The sequence below is a fragment of the Alligator sinensis genome, unplaced genomic scaffold (genome assembly GCF_000455745.1).
Source record: "Alligator sinensis unplaced genomic scaffold, ASM45574v1 scaffold1190_1, whole genome shotgun sequence".
Classification (NCBI taxonomy): Eukaryota; Metazoa; Chordata; order Crocodylia; family Alligatoridae; genus Alligator; species Alligator sinensis.
The window spans coordinates 13899-34108 of record NW_005842969.1 but is presented as its reverse complement, the minus strand read 5'-3'; the positions used below and the strand labels follow the sequence as shown (position 1 = coordinate 34108).

General features: G+C 44.3%; 1 protein-coding gene across 1 annotated transcript in view; it reads right to left on the bottom strand.

The window, feature by feature from the left end:
• Positions 1-204: 204 nt before the first annotated feature.
• Positions 205-20210, bottom strand: part of LRRC58 (leucine rich repeat containing 58) — a gene marked incomplete at its 5' end in the record, with an annotated part of 28215 nt that continues 8209 nt past the window's right edge. Inside the window, 3 exons of the mRNA XM_006036550.3 lie at positions 205-2314; positions 4334-4611; positions 5925-6053. Coding sequence (XP_006036612.2) covers positions 2106-2314; positions 4334-4611; positions 5925-6053 — 616 coding nt within the window. The remainder of the gene's footprint in view (positions 2315-4333; positions 4612-5924; positions 6054-20210) is intronic.

Genomic DNA, 20210 nt, shown 5'->3' with positions numbered 1-20210 from the left:
AATTGTGGTCTAGAGCAGCGTTTCTCAACCCATGGGTCGTGACCTAAAAGTAGGCTGCAAGAATACATTAAAGGGTCACAAACAAACTTTAAAAATGAATGCTCCTTTAAAGGAGAAAAACATGGGAACCCGCAGCTTTTCCTTTGCAGGCTAGAAGAATCCCAGCCTGTAAGGGGCTGCTTGGGGCGCCCCACACACACACACACACACACTCTCTCTCTCTCTCTCTGGGGGTGGAGGCAGTGGGTTGGGAGTGAGGGGCACTGGGTCAGGACTGGCCATCGATGTTTACAAATGGGTCCTGGTACAAAAAAGGTTGAGAACAACTGGTCTAGAGTGTGTTTCTTCTCACTAAAGTTAATTACAAAAAGTAAATTATGAAAGTGCTTTAATAAAGTATCAAACAGTTAAACAGAACAATTAACAAAGAGCTGCCAAAGATGCACTCAAACAGCTAGATTAATTTTCTGAAAGCCTGAGGAGCATACAAGTTGTTTGGAAGTAGGGTTTAAAAAAAAAAACTGTACTGGTTTGTTTTGCATAGACCAGCAAATAACCTGCTTTGCTCCTATATTCAAATGCAGAGCTGGATTTGTTGCATTTCAAGCTACCTCACAAAGACAGCTTTTTGGGAAGTATCAATAAAATGGCAGCTCTCCTTGTGGGAAATGCATCACCCCATAGGGAGACTTAGAAATCCCTGTCAGTTTCACACTGTTTAGAAATAAAGTTATTTCTCAATGTTTAGCTATAGTATTATAACCATTCTCTGCATTTTTCCTTTAAATACAGTTTGAGAAAACTCAGTGTACTAGCTGAACAATCCACCACATTGCATAAACTTTTAAACATTGCAATGAATGTAAACTAAGAAATACACAAGAGCCTGCACCATCAACTTGATGCCTGCACAGCCAGCTCAAGCACCTTGTCTTCTGTTTCTTCCCACTAGCTCTTCTTTTCATACCAGAAAGGTGGAAGAACACAGTGCTCTTGGCATTGTCCTATTCTGTACTTTCAATTTAAGGAAGCAGTACCTTTGGGAGGAAAAATAAAGTTTACAAAAAGCCATGCAACAAGTAGCTCTTATTTAACTAAAACCACTTTCCTATCTACTGGAAGACTGGCATCCTCGTATCGAGGGACTGCTGCCACCAACAGGCACTATCTTAGCCATCCAGGTCTTGATTAAACAGAAAGATTAATCAAGAGTTGCCCATACAAGTTGCAGAGGTTTAAGAGCAGACTTGCCCCACTAGAATCAGAGTTCAAAGCACATTACTGGACAACACATTTGGTCCTTTGCTTGGAGGCACATGGCTTTGAAACTGAACTGACATCAAGTCTCAGTGAGACAACTTGTCTATATTTTGAGGCAAGATGCACCAGCTGCAATTAGAGAATCAGGATGGACTTAAAGAGGATGCAAACAGCAGCTCAGTATAAAAAGGCAGATAAATACCAAATAAGGCTCAGTTCTAAGGCTGTAATATCCACAACAGGACGGAGATCCCAAGTCTGAAGCAAAGGAAGGGTAACCAGAGATTAGAAAATCCACACCCCATAAAAAGAATTCTTACTTTGGGAGCTGTCTGAAAATGTAACTGGAAATCAAGGAGAGAGCAGGGTGCTAAAGCGTGATACAAAGAAAAAAACCTCTGCTGACAAACAGCCTTGAGTCCACACACATTCACAATATAGGTGTAATGCCATTTCTGATTTACTGCAGTGTTATGTCCTGGGGCAGTCTCCTTTGCTTCATAAGGTGCTTAGCAGTTCAGTGAAGTGTCATGCTTTAGAACCCATTTAAACCACCCTCCTAACCAGAGCAGGTCCCATCTCCCCTTTTCAGGCAGACCTCTCAGAAAGCAGACCTTTGTGGTGGACTTTGTACCAACCACTAGCTCTGGAACACTCCTACATGCAGGTGCATCATTAAGTTAGTTCTTCTAAGTAGCATTGAACCAAACAATCCTACATTTGCTTAGATGATGTTCTGCCCCCATGTGACTTGACGGCAGTTTCTATAAGACCCTCAGACTTTGCAGTTCCATTATTCCTTTTCTAACATGTTTCTTTTCCAGTCTTTTCTCCCTCAATCCCTTTTATCCAAGAAGAACTTTCTGCATCCTGTGTGCAGCAGCAATGGCTTCATCCTCTGAATCAGACTCGCTCTGAGAAGTGGAGCTCTGAGAGGCAGAGCTGCAGGGGGAGGAGCATTCTGGAGAGCACAGGTAGTGCATCAGTGGGAGGCGGTACTTCCCACAGAAGTCAACAAACTTGATTTGTCGGACGCAGCTGTCGAAGTAGACACCTGCAAAGAGAATGAACATAGGGCAGATTTTAGAAAAGAAATGATGCCTCAATGATTTGGCTGAAAAAACTATATAATTTCTTATCCACGTACGTCCACTTAAGATGGAATTAACCAGGAGAGGTGATGAAAAGCATTGTAGAGGGGGAGGAAGAAGAAAGACTTTGGAGAAGAGAAGGGAACAGTGTATTTGTGGACTATCACAGATTTAATTCTTTTTAGACTTAGATCATATGTAGCTTCTGGTAATTCATGTACTGACTAGATTTTATAGAAAAACAGGCAGTTTGCTAAGTCTCTGCACACCACAGATTTCATGCTGAGACCCAACAATCTAATCCTGCTACATTCCTACCAGTTTGCTTGTTTGTGAGCATATATTTGCTAAGTAGTCACTAGCATGACTAGGAGCAGGGCAGTGGAAAAAAAATCAGGACACTTGTGTTCTATTTTCAGCTCTGCCAAAATTTCATTGCTGGTTTTGCAACTCAAGGGAAAATGGATCGATTTAAGCCCCATCTATAAAATGGAGATACTCAGCTGCCACCTGCTAGGGGTTGGAGAAAATTCTTAAGCAACTGAGATCTCCAGGTGAAAGTTTAGAAGGGCAAGAGAGTCTCTGGAAAAAGAAACAATGGATGATTCATTACACAGCAAAGGAGATTTTTCCAAGAATTGAGAAAATTTCATGCTGGGAGCTGCCAAACATACCCTTAACATTAAATCCATTTGCCCGCTGTACTTCCCTGTTTGACAGGCCCCTTCTACCAGCAGACAAAGGTGTGTATACAAATAAAAGCTCTCCCTCTCACTGCCCCATTTCTCTTCTGCTTGACTGAAGTCGTCATGCTGAGTTTAGATGCTATTTTCCATGGGAACAGAATGATGCCCTAACACACAATTATGTTCTCCTCTTGCAGAGAGGCCAATCTTTGACATGGACATTTTCAGAATGGATGGTCTTTTTTAAAATTCTATTTGGTTTGGAGCTAGCTCTTTCCAACTTTAACGGCTGCCTCCCCCCATCCCCCTTCTCCCGAAAGTGTGTATAACAGAACTGGAGCGTGGTGCTAGTTCATGGGGGAAAAAAAAGAAAAGGAAAAAACAGTCAGAAGAGAATGAAACCTATCGACTGTTATTGTCTAAGCTACACACAACTCAGAAAAGAAGAAATTTCCCTTCCCTCTCCTCTCAACACATCGGGCCCCTCCTTCCTTCCAGCCATCCCATTTTGAAGTTGTCCTACATGGATGTAATATTTGGACGAAAAATGCTACACATGTTGTTTGGAACTCCTAAGCTTGCACAACACCTACAAAACCGCTTGCACACATACATGTCTGCACATACATTATAGTATTATATATAGTTTTTCAATCCAGAACAATGTCTTTAGTTCTGGCTGAACTGGTGTGATCTGCATTTCCTCCCAATTAGAGAAATGAATCTGCAAGGCAGTGAATCTTCCTAAGGACACCCCATAACATAGTGCTCTTGGTTTGCTGGTTTTACAAAAAAAAAAAAAAATTTCCTACCACATGTGCTAAACTGTTCTGGGATATATGCTTCAAGAAATGTCAGAACATACTGGTTCAGTTGCACTGTTTTAACAGGGTGTTCTGGAGATGTGCCCAAACAGTGTTTCTGCATTCCTATGAAGAGGTCTCAAGCCAGTGCTAGGGTTTTAAAGTGTCCCTGGAGGGATTTCCCCTGCTTTGGATAGGAACACGTAAGTTAAGAAACAACAGTGACAAAGTCACTGAAAGGATAAGCATATTCAAGTGCACCCTTACTAATAACATTTTTAACTGAAGACGAGAACAGCTAAGTGCAATCCATGTATTAATTCCGGCATAACTGTGGATATATACAATACCTGGGGCTAGTGAAACACTCAGCAGGCATTTCCTGATACAGCAGCACATGCAGCTAGACTATGAGGGATGAGATAGTTATAAAGGGATGTATAATGAAATGAAAGCAGGGAGAAGAGTGGGAACTAGAGAGCAACCAACTTACCCCCACATTTGGGATTGGGACAGTTGCTGGCCAGGTTCAGATATTTGAGAAGATTCTCAGGGAGATCACTGGGACCATAGGGAACGTTGCGGGCTTTAATGGTTCGCCCAGCCAGTTCCTGGAGACTTGGGGGATTGTAGGTCAGGTCACGGACAAACCGAACCACCAAAGGGTTCCCACGCAAACTCAGCTCTTCCAGGTGAACCAGGTTGAGGATCTCCCGGGGGAGGTATGTCAACAGGTTGTTGTGGAGGCTAAGGGAACGTAGGGAATGCAACCTGAAGAGCAAGAGGAAGAATCCAGAGGAGCAAGCAAAACTTGTCTGCATTCATATTACGAAGTACAGCCTGCTTACCACACCTCTTGCCCATTTTTCTCTGAGTTTCCTCCTCAAAGCACAAAGTCATGCTAAAACTGCTGGTGTTGGCTTAGCATACAGAATACCCAACATAAAAGCCTTGCTCAACTACTAAATGCCTGGTAAGGAAGTAAACTTGGTCTGAAACACATCCTGCACCCACCCTAAAAAACATAATAAAGAACAAAAGCAGTGCTACATAAAATAGATGTTCTTAAAAGACTAATGTTTCCATGCACTAGGGGCATGCATCCAAAAAGGCTCTGTACAATACTCTGATATGTCACTTGCTTTCATTCATGTATTAAAGATGAGTGCACTGCAGCCACCCAGCTCTGGGAAACCCCATGCTTTCATTGTTCCACCTTGTGCTGTGATCTGGTCAGATCTAGAGCTCAGCAAGGTCACAGTGATGTCTGTATAGGTGACACCCCACCTGCTGATCCTGTAGGGGAGCTCACCCTTCTTAGTAACCATAAAACCAGGGCCCCAGGACAGTGCCATAGGATGCTACTTGGAACCATTTTCATGTGTGACAAAACCAAGGTCATGAGCACCCAGAGTCATTAAAGGGCCCACGTCAAAAGAAGGAGTGCCAAGACTTGCAACTCCATTTAAGTTCCACCTTAGGCTCCCATCCCTTTAGCTTAGAGTTTCAATTGCATATCAAATTCTTCTTCATTTCCTGTCTTAAACTGTTGTATTGGGTTTTTTCCTTATTATGTGCTGGATTAAAATGTTCCCTTACCCTTCAGGGGTTTATTGTGAGGCTAAGCAAATATTAAAGTATTTTGAGATCCCTAGATGAGAGGTGTTATAGAAAAACAAAGGAGCATGCAGTATCACCAAAAGGTCTGGGTGCAAGCAAAGCAGGCTGAGTGCAACCCAATGAAGATGTGAAAGGCAGCAGTTTACTGCACTACTGGAACTTTTGCACTTCCTAAACCTGTGCTTAGATGCTATGGTGACATGTCTTACAATCAAGACTTAAGTAGATATTAACTAGTGCCCATTCATAGTATTTCAAATCAATTCTCTTTGCACCATACATTTACAGTCTTTTTGCAGTGCCTGAGCCTAAGAACCTATCGCTACAGATCTAACCCGTGATTAAAAGCTAAAGAGCAAGTTGGTTCTCCCAATTACTCTCATCCACACTTGTCTGATGAAGAATGTTTTGAGTGTTAATTATAGCTGGTGTATGAGAAAAATAAAGTAGTTGGAAATACTCACTGAGCCAGCTGTGGCGGGATACTTTGGATCTTGTTGTCACACAGTACCAGGTAGCTTAGTGAAGGCAGGTTTGCTAACTCAGGTGGGATTGAAGTAATGAAATTCCCTCCAAGGTATAAAAACTCCAAGCTGAAAAAGAAGAGAAAACACTGGGTTATTTTACTGAAGTCATTACCAGTTTGATTGTCACTGGGTTTAACACCTCATGAACATCTAGAAAAGGATTACAGCTGCAAATGTGAAATTTTCTCTAAGACAGAGTCTTAGTAGAGTCTTCAGTAAACATAATGACATAATAGAGCTTCTACCCACCTCTAGGTTACATTGAGCGTTGCTTTCTGATTAAAAGTCAGTAAGTGCTCCAAAACCCACAGGATAACTCAGTTGTCTCAAAAATTTCTGAGAGACCATTAGCAACTCAAATTTGTGGTGATTTGAGCAAGGGGGTCTTGATATACAGCTATCTTCCCATCAGCCATTTACAAAATCACCTGGATTCTCTATCCAAGACATGTTTAGGGCTCCAACAGTATCTCTAATCCTTCTCCACCTGTTTTCAGTCACTCAAGTTTGACCTCAGTAGGGACATGGAACTTGATGCCTATGGGTCAGCACAAACTAAACTTATTTTTCTAGAAGTGAAATAAATACATGTATACTGCAGGACTAAGGCTCCTTGTTAAAGGCAAGGAATGTATAGAAAATGTGTCATGGTAGTGTGTGGCTCAGGGTGATGTGCTCTGGGCATTGCACCTGAACTACACCATTGTATTACCAGTTCAAGCCCTGCACTAGTGATGGTGCTTAAATGGGCTGGGAAATAAGAGAAAAAGTTTTAACCATAAGCCAAGCCTTCAGGTTAAGAGCAGTATTCTACAAATGCTCAAAAATTCATATGCAGACTCTAGCTTTAACTTAGAAGCATTGCCCAGGAAATTAATTTTGATTAAGTAGAGGGAAGATTCTAGACTAGTAAGCAATTAGGGCAATATAGTGCTGACTCACCCTCCACCAATTTCCTGAACAAGAGTGAGTGTGAGCAAAAAGAAAGTCTCTGGATCATTTGGTCACAGGAACAAGCTACAGTCTCCTCCCCCCACCAAAGTCCTTATCTTCCCCATGTTGGCTCCAGCACTGAGGTAGGGAGGCCAGAGCCACTCTTCCCCGGAATCTTTGAGGGAAAATGAGAGAGGTCAGAGGTGCTAATACTGTGTGACACCCCCCTAGCACCCTTGAAAGGATCTCAAGGCACCCCAGTGTGGTTGAGAATCACTGCACTAGGCTCAGACCTGGGATAGAGAGTCTGCATTTTCACTCTTTACCTTCCTGTCTCTGGCAATCCATTTGATGTTGTCAGAGCCCCTTCACCATCCCAGCTAAGAGAACACAATGTACAGCCAGCACAATTAATGGATACAGTGGTCAGTACCGAGGAATCAAGAGGCCTTGGGGTGGGAAATAGAATCCTGCAGCACATGGGAACACAGAGATTACTTAAAAATAAGTTCCCCAAATCTTTACAAATGCAGGATTTAAGGTAGCCTAGTGGATGGAGCCTCATACCCTTTCAAAAGGTGGAGTGGCTACAAATAAGTTTCTGAAAGCTAAGAGCTACAGGATTAAGGCACTGGCCATCCATGTAACAAACTCTGCCTTGGAGCAAAGCTCCATCACGCCAATAATCCACATGAGCACCCAGCCCTCAGCTGCCACAGAATACTAGAACAAGAGCACACGAGCACTGAAAGATGCACTAAGGCAGAGATGGCCAATCTGTGGCACATGTCCCACAAGCAGCATGGACAGCCTTTGTGCATGGCACACAGGAGATTGGGGAGAGGGCAGGGCATGAACACCACATGCCCCCAGAGGCTGGTGGTGGGGGCATGGTGAGCTCCCGCAGGCGGCAGCAGCACTGTCAGCAGTGGGAGTGTGGCGGCGGTGAGCAGTGAGCTCCCACAGGCGGCCAGTGCTGTTGCGGGGTGGGGGACAGGGGGAAGCTGCCTGTTCCAAGCTCCCTGTTGGCCTGTCACACTTCCCCTGCAGGTGGGGGCAGCAGCAAGGGGCACAACCCTGTGCTGCTGCCCACAGTGCTCCCGTGCACACAGGGGAAGTGTAGCAGTGCAGTGGGGAGCAGGCAACTTTCTGCGCCCCCTGCTGCACCAGGTTCCAATGCTGCTTTGCATCGGCAGTGCTCCCCGCTGTGCTTCCTTCCCGGAGCCCAGGGCCAGGTCTGGGTCTGGGAGGCAGCTGGGGCTGGGGCAGGGTGGAGAGGCAGCAGATGTTTGCAGCTGGCCCAGGTTCTGGGTAGCTGCTGACAGCCACAGAGCACAGGCTGGGGGGCAGGGGCTTTGGGTGGGGGTCACAGCCCAAACATTCAGTGCATCCAGACACTATAGTGCATGCAGATAAATAATCAAATTCAGAACTGGAACACAACACAAAACAACTGCCAGTTCCCCAAGTCCTTCCTCACATTTCCTTGTTATAGAATTGGATGTGGAGGCCAGAGAGAACTGTTAGATCATACAGTCTCATCTCCTGTATAAGAAAGGACAAAGAATTTCATCTCTGACTCCTGTAATAAACCTACTATCCTGTGCTGGAGCATCTTTTAGTAAGGCACCTAGGGCTGTTTTACATGTATAAGTGCTGCAGCACTTATATGCACTTGTATAAGCGGTGACACGCACGTCAGCACGAAGAAAATGGCGGTGGTGCGCTTTTGAACTATAGTACCTTGGTTGTGCTTTTGAGCTAAAGTGCACCGCTGCCATTTTCTGCATGCTGATGTGCATTTTGTTACTTATACAATTACACATGGCACAGTGTGCATCAGCTTGCATTAATCATGTCTGCTCCAAAATGGAGGATCTCCGGGGCGTCATGGGACAAAAAGGTAGGTGTATAAATGCCCTACGTCTTTACTTGAAGACTTACGGTGGAGAATCAGGTGCTTCCCTAGGTAGTTTGCAAACTGTTGCCCCACTTCAGAGAGTTCAGGATGTGTTCAGAGGGCGGCATACACTGTAACCTGGTTTCAGAAACTGGATGCCAAGTTATTCCCTTGGCACATTCTGGAAATGCACGATATAGTACTGGGCAACTGTAACTTTATTAAACATTTTGGTCCCTATTAGAAAGATAAGAACTTGCCTTACTATAGCGAAGGACCTACCTAATTTGTGCTGGCTGCCCACTGATTTTGAGGGCAGAACATAGAGCTCAACAGTCATTTCATGGGTGGAGCGCAGGGAGCCCCCCACACCTCTGGTTGGCTGTAAGGGCTGTCTGCTATACAGCCCTGCCCCTTGCTGCCAACTGGAAAGGGGCAGGGCCGCATCACAGACAGCCCTCGCAGCCAATCAGTGGCAAGGAGTGAGCGCCATCTTGCTGCCAGCCCCCCACCCCACTTCCCTGCCCAGGCAGGCTGCCACAGAGTCTGAAGGGCTGCTGCTGGCTCCTTCTGAAGAGCTGGTATTTTATTTTCCATAAGTCCCCCCTAAGGATTTTGCAGGCATTGCCTGATTTTGTGGGCAATGACATTTTAAAGAATCTGTGAAATCACAAATTTGGTAGGTCCCTAACTACAGCGGTTTTCAAACTGTTCTGTGGAGCCCTGGAGTAATGGTGTAGGCCAGGAGGCAGCGCACCATCATTCCTGGGCTGGGTCACCTGGCTCCGTGTCAGTCTTTAGGATAGAGGTAAGGGCTCCACAGCAGAAGAAATGACATGAAAGGGTTCCATCACCTGAGGAAGTTTGAAAACCACTGCCTTATTAGATGAGACCCATGGCACATTTAGTCCAGTGTCCTGTCTAACAACAGCCAGCACCACCTGTAACAAATGAAAATACCCGGTAGCAGGCAGCTCTTGAATGTATCAGGCCCTAGAAAGATTTCCTAGTCCCCAGTAGTTATCATTTAGCTTCTGTGAGGGCTTCTATCTCATTCCAAAGCTGCTATTTGTTTTCTATTTTTGATATGTATTATAAGGAGAGCCAAAGTCCCTAATTATCAATACCCATGCCTATTTTCCTTGGGTCCTACTAATCTCTTGCAATTTATTCTGAATTGCTGAACTAAACTCCAAAATAAAACTTGCACATTAAGACTATCTTCTCCAGTCATCACTATACTGCCCTAGCAGCCTCCTACAAATGACTATACCTACATGTCTACTACAGAGAAATATTCCACCGACTTCAGGAGTTTGTGCATACACAGTATTCAGTACTGACCTAATTCTCTCAACTGAGGTCAGTTAGAGTTTTTATCATCAATGTAATGGAAGAAGAATTAAATCAGCAATGAGCATTACTGAAAATTTCACTGATTTTGAGTTAATCAAGATCCTATCTGAGGTCAGAGAATTCTGGCTTTAAGCCAAAAGGCAACTGAAATTTTCTGCAATTGATCATAGGCTTTTCTAACTCCAAAACAAGAGAATTCTGCTTGGCGGGATCTTGCTGCTCTAGGGTGCCTATGCACGAGCAGGGAGGCTGCTCCCAGGTGCTGTAATTTAGAACGTCAGAGAAGACTCAATTAATTGAGCCTGCTGGAGCATGGCAATTACAGTGCTCCAGCAGCCTCCTGCATCAGTGTCTCTATGCTTCAAAATGGCAGCAAGGATGCTTTATCTAATGCTTGTTTGACAAGCTTTAGATAAAGTGCCCCTGCTACCATTTTTTAAGTGTGGGGATGCCGATACATGAGATGCTCCAGATACTTTAATTAGAGCAGCTCTGGGAGCCGCTCTAATTAAAGCACCCCCCCCCCGGGGGGTGTATAAATGTCCCTACTTATTAATCTGTAACCTCCACTCCTCTTTCTGTTTTTCTCACAATTTGTCCCAGGGACTCAGTTGTTATGCAGTTAATGGCCTCCCTTCTTGCCACTGAGGACGACTTAAGATTTCCTGGTCCAGACCCACTGTGCCTGAAAAACAAATAGGCCTGTCTCCGACAGTGGCAGTAGTGGATGCTTCAGAGCAGCAAGCCACAGACTAAGCCCCACACGCTCCCTAAATGCCACTCTGATCCCCTTTCCCTTGCCCTGCTTTTGCTCCCTGCCCCGTGTTCCCTGCCTTGGAACAGATCTACTCCTCTGCTTTCTTCTCCCTGCCCTCTCCTCCATGCACAATCTGCTGCTCTACTTTCTGCTCCCTGCATTATCTGTTGCTACACTGCATACCCCACTTCCCCAACCTGCCTTGTGCCACATACAGAGGCTGTCTTTGCCACTTGTGGCAGTCTAACACACACTGGCCACCCCTGCTTTATAGGCAGAGTTTATGAACAGGGTGTATCTAGAGTGATCTATCCCGTCATAACCTCCCTGGCATCCATCACTATTATAGAATCATAGATGTTAGGAGCTGGAAGGGACCTTACAAGGTCATTGAGTCCAGCCCCACTGCATTTGGGCAGGAAAGACTGCTGGGATCACATGACCCCAACAAGATGGGCATCAAGACAACTTCTGAAGCTCGCCAGAGTGGGTGACTATATCTCTGGGAGGAATCTGTTCCAGACCCTCGGCACTCAACTTGTAAAGTTTTTCCTTATGCCCAACCTGAAGCAACCTTCAATCAGTTTGTGTCCACTGTTTCTTGTCTCCCTCTGGAGTGCCTTGGTGAACAGATGCTCCCACAGGCTCTGATGAAGATACCCAACTCTTAACTCTATTTCCCCCTTCAAGTCCATCCAGCAGGTCCCTCAGTTTTGGATTATACACTAGTTTTTCTTTATCTTTAATGGTCTGTCAGTCCCTTGCTACTTAAGTTGTTCCAGTACTTGATGTAGAACGCCACCTCACTCCACCAGCTGCTACTGTTCATTTTATTTACATTAATGCCAGTCTAGTAAGTCAAATTCCACAGTAACAGTGATGCTTCTGAAGGGCATGGGCCATAGGGTCAGCCATATCTCATGTCACAGTGAACAACCAACTTTTAAAGTTCACCTAAGTGTTGCAGTTTTCAGGTAAGCCAACTATGTTCAAGGATGGGAAAAAAAAAAAGAGAAAATAAAATAAATCTCGCTCCTCCTTAAGATACTTCCTAACAAAGTTTGATATTGCATTAGAGTTCTTATGCTAGTTATAAATCTCTCACCTCTTCAGTTAATTCATTCTCCAAGCATGGAAACTGACAACTGAATTAACACGCATTCCCTTGCTAATTTTCATTCCTTATAGAATATCTTGGCAAGAACTCACTGCTGACCAGCTCTCTGGTCTCCTTATACTAACTACAAGCCTTCAGTCTTAAAGATCATGACATGTCTGCTGAAAAGACAGTATGGAATAACTGCTGGGGAGGGGAAGGAGGAAAGAGAGGCGACTGGCCTAGGATGAGCACACTGAAAGGAGTGGACACTCCCCACAGCAATTCTGCCCTGAATGCAGGGCTTCCACAGCTCTCATGGCAAGTTGTGCGACTAGCCACAGAAGCATTTTTGAAGGCCGTTAACAATTAGGAGTTGCACCATAGCTCCTCAGCCCTAAAGCTCACTGTTCTGCTTAAAGGCACCCTCTCTCCAACTGTCCTCTGCAACTTTACTTGCATCTGAACTCCCAAGCAGAGGACTGGGAGCGAGTCAATGTTGCTTTGTGGGAGCAATCCATATGCGGAGTAAGAGTTATTGCTAGGAGGGTGTCCAATCCATAGATTTCATAGATTTTTAGGGTCAGAAGGGACTTCAGTAGATCAAGTTTGCCCCCCAGCCCTAGGTAGAAAAGAGCACTGGGGTGAGGTGACCCCAGCTAGGTCATGGGCGACTGATGTTTCGAGTCAGGGGAGGCACTTGCCTTCTGCAGTGGTCAGTCAGCGCTCTCACCTGCCCGGGAACGCTGGCTGACAGGGGGTGCACCAGTGCTCAGGGGGTACACGTGCACCCCCTATGCATCGCCACCGAGCTAGGTGCTTATCTAGTCTCCTTAAAGACCTCCAAGGTAGAGGAAAGCACCACCTCCCTTGGAAGCCCATTCCAGATTTTGGCAATCCTCACTGTAAAGGATTTTTTCTTAATGTCTAATCTAAATCTGCTATCTGTCAGTTAATGACTGTTGTTCCTAGTAACCCCAAGGGTGCCCTGGTAAACAAAGTATCCCCTATTCCTTGCTGCCCCACTGATGAATTTGTAGATGGCCACAAGATCCCCTCTCAGCCATCTTTTGCAGAGGCTGAAGAGATCCAGGTCCCTCAATCTCTCCTCGTAGGATCTTACCTACAGGCCCTTAACCATACAAGTAGCCCTCCTCTGGGCCCTCTCAAAGTTATCCACATCCCTCTTGAAGTGTGGTGCCCTGAATTGGACACAGTACTCCAGCTGCGGTCTTACCAATTCCGCACAGAGGGGAAGTATCACCTCCTTTGACCTGTTTGTGATGCACCTACTAATGCATGAAAGAGTGCAGTTGGCTTTACTTATCACTTCATTACATTGACGACTCACGTTCATTTTGGAGTCGACTATGACTTTGAGATCCCTTTCTGTTGTCGTGATGCTTAGCAAGTCACCTCCTAGTCTGTAGGTGTGTTGGTGATTCTTTCTCCCTAGATGCAGCACTCTGCACTTATCTTTGTTAAACTGCATCCTATTTTGTTCTGCCCACTGTCTCAATCTGTCCAAATCTGCCTGAATCTGCTCCCTGCCCTCCAGGGTTTGCTCTGCCCCAAAATCTGGTGTCGTTCGCAAATTTGGACAGAATGCTTTCACCACCTTCATCCAAGTCACTGATGAAGATACTGAACAGCACTGGTTCAAGGACCGAACATTGGGGAACTCCGCTGCCCACATTTTTCCAGGTTGAAAACAACCCATCCACCACTACCCTCTGGGTGCATCCCATACGCCAATTCTCCACCCACCTGACCATGTAATAATCTAATTCACAACTGCTTACATAATTTATAAGAATGGGATGCAACACTGTATCTAAGGCCTTTTTAAAATCCAAGTAGATGACATCTACCTCAACTCCTGCATTTAAACATTTTGTATGTGGTTGTAAAAATAAGGTTAGTCAGGCAGGATCTACCTATTATAAATCCATGCTGGTTGCTCTTCAGCATTATTTTTCCTGCTGGACTCTCAGAAATATGTTCCTTAGAAATTTTTTCAAAGGTTTTCCCAAGGAAAGAGGCGAGGCTAACTGGCCTATGGTTACCCAGATAATCCTTTCTCCTGTTCTTGAAAATAGGGACCACATTGGCCCTTTTCCAGTCCTCTGAGACCTGTCCTGAGCGCCATGAGTGATGAAACAACTGTGCCAGTGGTTCTGCTATGACACTGGCCAATTCCTTCAGCACCCTTGAATGAAGATCATTAGGGCCTGCTGACTTAAACATGTCCAGCCACTCCAAATGTCCCTTCCCTAGGTCAGCGCTAACTATTGGTGGGCTGGAGTCCCTCTTGTGCCTATCTATAGCTCCTTTGGGAGATGTCTTTATCTGTGTTCAGGAACACAGATGCAAAAAACTCATTTAGGAGCTCAGCTTTGTCCTTCCTATCTGTTACCAGTTGCCCTAGTCTGTCCTGTAGGGGTCCTGTATTTCAGGGATCCACTTGGGATCCCTACCCATTTTCTTATTGGCACTTGTTTACTACTGTCCATATCTGCATAACTCCACTTAACAAGGCACCGTCTCTCCCTAGTTCTTACAAGGTTCCACTAAAAGGATTTTGTTCTGGCTTTTAACAACTACATGGAGCACCCTGTTCAATAATCACTTGATCATGGTAGTTTAAAGTGTCTTCCCATGCTCAGAAAAAACTAGGACTAATGGGCTCACCTGGTAAGGAACAGAAAAGACAGATATGACTAGAACTCAGGCTGGTTTTATGAACTCTTGTGTCCTCATATGACTGCTGAGTCATGGTATTATCAAGAGCTGACATGGTGTAGGACAATAATCTTTGTCTCCTGTGACCTAGATTATCCTCATTTCTTCAGGTTCAAGGCTGGCTCCTGAAATCTGATGCAGGTTTCCTCATAAGACAAGCTGACTCAAACCCAGAGAAAAAAAATCAGGCACAGTGTGACCTTATTTGTCTTATAGCATTATCTCTAAAAGTAACCAGCTAACTTTATCTTCCGCATTAGTGAAGAGATCAGAATTCCTGAACCAAGAATGTCTTCTGAATGAGGCAGCCAAACTAAAGAAACCAGGAAACTGAATCTAAAAGATTAAATGAACACAGGGAATTTCAGACTCTTGAGCAATTCCAGAAATAGTTTTTTCTTCTGCAGGAACATACTGGACTGAAGCAATAGCTTTGGACTAAAACAAAGAACTGTATATGGCCCTAACTGCCATACAGGGATTAGTAGGTATCAATGGCTGTTACGTTCTGCAGCTGCAGATATATTCAGTCATTTGGATTCTACCTAGAACTTGTAGAAAATTGTCTGCAAAATTTGCTTGTGGAAGAAGCCACCTGAAATTCTGGGGAACAACACTAGGGACACACAAGTTTCTTCAGAGTAGGCTGACCATATGGAAATCCCAGCAATATGGGATATCCAGGACACTCTCCCATTCCTGCCTCCACACCACCCTGTGCTCTCACAAGATGGTGGGGAGGGGGCTGTGTGCCAGACAAGCAGCAGTGCCTGCCTGCCAGGCACTCTGTGCTGCTCTGAGTCCCATCCAGACTGTGCCCCATGCCGCTGCATTTCTGGGATGCCCATTATAATTCTCAACAGCTGGCTATGACCGCCTCTGAAATCCAGGACCGTCCCAGCTAAACTGGGACATATGGTCACTCTGTTTAACAGGAAAGCAGCAAAGGCATCACAACTCCTATAGCAAAAGTTTCTAATGGGAGAGCTCTCCCTTTCTTCTACAGCTCTAAAGAGTAGCTCCTCCAAAGGGTCATGGTGCCAAACCCCTAAAGTGAATACAGAACCATGGCCATTCTGCTCAAAGTTTTAGATGACATTTGTTCAAAAGGAGAAAGAGGTTCAGACAGCTTTGCATGGGTGATGAGGCAAAGAACCTTCAAGGACTGGCCTCCACTGAATTCTCCTTAGACAGCCTCATATGACAGGTCTGAATGGTTGATCCCAGAGACACTGCAGGGAAGCTGAATCCTCTCTTCTAGAACTGCTTTCTTTAGAATAGGAGCCCTTGGACACCCTGTTACCTTTCCTCAAAGAAACTAGCAATGCAAGTGACAAAACCATAGTGACAAAAGCCCCCAAGTGCACAATACCCACATCAGGAAAGATTTGTCCCAGACACAAACCTCAGATGTAAGAAAGCAAGCTGGCTCTCTGCAGACCCAGTGCAATAGCAGGATCCTTGCTTTTTATCATCACATGACCTCTGGTACTGTAAAAGATCTCTTTGGCTCCACCAAAAGAATCCAGATCCTTGGCCATCAGAATCCATTCTGATGGCTCCTTATGGAGTACATTTAAAAAAAATGACCCTTCTTTCAACCAGGGATTGACTATCAAGCATCTGCTTAGGGACTAACTTTCTATAATTCATTTCTACTCATGGGATACCAGAGCCACTTGCATAAACAGGTAGTGGGGAAGACCACTGAATTCTTCCAGGCCCTTTTTCAAAATACAAGAAAACCCTAACTTACCTTGCCTTCATCTGAAGGCCCTTCCCAGAGGCACAAGAGGTACCTGTCATGATTACTGGAACCAGGCAACAAGAGGAACACCTTCTATATCCCATTATTTTCCTCCAGAATGGTTCATCATCTTGGGAAAGGCCCAAAGCCACCCAACATATTCAAAGTCTGGCAAAATGGCTGCAAAATTAATTAGTTTATATAGGCCTGACTATTTTATGTCTTTATTTTGTATATTTATATCCCACCCCATCCAAAAGGCACAGAGTGACTATAAAAGTATACTGGGTTATTTAAAACAAGATAAAAGGAGAGGATGGTTTTGTTGCTACTTCATGTGACAGAAAGAAAAGATGGCAGGATATTTATATTTTAGCATACATGTTGGAAGATTAGCAGCTAAAAAAACTGCTCAGAATGGCTCCATGACCAAAATGGCAACTCTTCCAATGGTGTTCCACGGAGGCCATGACAAGGAGACATTTTTAAAACAATCAGCTTTAGAGCCCCTGACAGAGTGCAGAACATGGAACAATTCTCCTCCCTCCAACTCCTACTCTTTTTCAAGGTAGATTCAGGCTGGCTAGTCCTAATTAGTAACAAGACTGCTGACAGTGGAGTTCCTATGCAAATTTTCAACTTTATACTACTTGAGCTCAAACTGAAAATCTCCAGATCAAGACATTCCAACAGTGTGGATTTCATTGTGTAAGTAAGTTTTAAACTACACAAGACTCCACTTCCTCTGTCCTAGAAAGAGTGAATAATTAACTTGGCATCCACTGTGATCCAAGATAGTAATATTAGCAAAGTTACACAGCCACGTAGGACAGGGTGAATTTGCAGAGTTGTTCTGGAAAGATTAGGTGCATGCTGTACTTTTCCTAAGCTTGGGCCCACAATGAATACATAAAAACACATGCATATAGCACTAATTCTTAGGGCCATGGCAGAGCCCAAATCAAGTGGTGAAAAACACTTACCACCTTTCAGGAACTTTGAAAAAAATTGGCATTTTAAAGGAAAATTCAATTACATAAGGTAGGACTAAAAGGCAGACAAGAAATAAAACCCTGACATAAAGGATAAGCCCGCCTAACTGAATAAAAAAAGAAAGGAAGCTATACTGAATTGGTTATCCCATTATTACGAGTTATGAAGCTTCTTTGATACCATCGGAACCATCTGGTACTGTTGTTTTTAATTGCCTGATCTGAAACGCTATGTCTATTTTAACGTCTCTAACAGCAGCTAATTTTAAGACCCACAGAAGGCAGCACTGAAAAAAAGAAAAGGGATTCAAAAGGGTTTGAAGGCTTGTGTTTTTTTAATTCAGTGAAGATTAAGTTTTGGAAAGCTGTAAAGGCTCCATAACAGCATCAGGAACCCAAACAATATCATATCAAGTAGGGAAGCCACATAGTAGAATTGACTAGAAAGAAAAGTCTTGTTTAAAGCTGATGTGCAGCTTATGCAAAATGAAGAAATAGTGGAAATGGCATGATTAAATTAAAATGTCTATTTGTGTTAGACAAAGTATTTGCAACATGGACAACGATTTTTTGTTATAAAATGCTTTGGTTAAAAAGAGTAAGCATATAGCTCCTATACACGAGCAGGGAGGCTACGGTGACATGCTGTAATTACGGTGCGTCGGAGCAGACTCAATTAATCGAGTCTGGTGGAGCATGGTAATTACTGCACTCCAGCAGACTCCAGCATCATGTGCATCAGCATCCCTGCACTGAAAAATGGCGGCAGGAAGCTTAAACTAAAGCTTGTTCGATGAGCTTTAATTCAAAGCACCCTGCCACCATTTTTCAGCGCAGGGACGCTGATACACGTGACGCTCCAGGTGCTTTTAATTAGCGCAACTCTCGGAGCTGCGCTAATTAAAGCATCTGCCCCTGCCTCCCAGAACACATCTAAAAACACCCATAAATAGCAGCCTCAGCTTCTGACTCATCTATTCCCTGCATCTCATCTTCCTACTTTATAAATTTCATAACTGAAAGCCAAACAGTATGGGTACACTTGAAAACAATCACTGTCCAAAATTAAATTTTCAAACGCGACGTCACAAACAGCAATTTACTGTTTGATAAAACTGAGGAAAATATTGTTCCTCTCATACCTTCTCCCACATAAAAATCAGTGCACTCTTTACAGTCTTGTACAGCTCTGCTAACGAGAGGCTTACAGCTGCGTACTCCTGTTTCCATGCTGGGAACCATTCACAAACTTCTGCTGGCAATGGCAAGATTCCAGGTAAACTGCTCCCTGTGCCACAGCCATGTTATCTCATATTGTACCTTTTAAACAACAAAAGTAGGTCAGAGAATTCATGTGGGTTTAAAACTCTGGGTTAGCAGAACATCTGGCTGTGACAGTGCCAGCTACTGCTGTCACATTTGCTAATTCCTCTCTAATGCAATACATGAACATTAATCAAGAAGCATGGTTTCATAAAAAAAAAAATTATAATAAGAGGAAGAAATTGGGTTTTATGATTTAGATCAGTGGTGCTCTACCTTTTGGCTCAGCAGGCCAGGGGAATGATGTGGGGCCTTTCCACAGAGCAGATCAGCTCCCAGGATCAGGGCCCGTGCCACCTGCCCTCAGCTCAGTGTGCTAGGATCAGGGCTTGTGCCACCTCAGCCAGGCATTGTGCACCCAACATAACATAAGTCTGCATGTGATCTGGCCTGCAGGGCTCCCCACAGGTCAGGACATGGCAGCTGGGAAGCAACAATGAATGTCACTGCTCCTACACTGCCAAATTTTCAGACCCATGGGGAGCCCTGCAGGCTAGATGACACTGCTGAAACTTGATTTAGATTCTCAAGTAGCTTTTCTTACAGTCTCAGTGTTTTTAATATAAATTTTAATTATTTCCATATTCATCAGGCCAAGCTACTCCAAACCTATGCTGGTATTAATACTTATATATAATGCAGAAGAAAAGGAAGTTGGAATTGAGCTAAACTGTGAAACAAATAACAAGATTAGACTAGGAATTTTTAAATGCCCATGAACAGCTTTGATCTTAAGCGCAGCTGCATGAAAAGAGTCAGCTGGACTCTTTTTTGGAAGCAAAAATAAAAGTGCTGTACTTTCAAGGCCACTTCAGCCATGCTTAAACTCCTAAATTGCACTGAATAGTCTATCAGACCAGAATGAAATGACAGCTAGCCTCTCCTGCCTTGGCTGTAAAACAAAAGCCAGAGGAGAGCAGTAGCACCCTAGATTATGGGGTATGCGTAATCAGCCCTGTGCACTTGTCTGGTAGCAGAAAGTGATATTCAACAGACCAACTGTTTTCCTTCAGCTCTTTTGGTGGCATTAAGAATACTAATGAGATCATGGTACTCATTTTTGGCCTTGAGTTTTGTCAGGTCCCTCCTTCATTCAGTACAACCATGATTTAAGTGCTGCTAAACAATTTCCCCAGCAGGCAAGCCAGGATATTTCACTTGCACAGAGAATTTAACAGCACCAGGCTCTTTTTGGGGTATCAGAGTATATGCTGTTACTTGAACGTGCACCTTTTGCATTTCAAAGGGGTTGTGGGGAGCTGCTCATAGGAACTCATCATTTATCCCACAGGTGGGCAATTATTTGGGCTGGAGGGCCACTTAGGGAGTTTTGGTGAGCTATTGCAGAGTGGGTCAGCACCCCTACCCCCCCCCCCC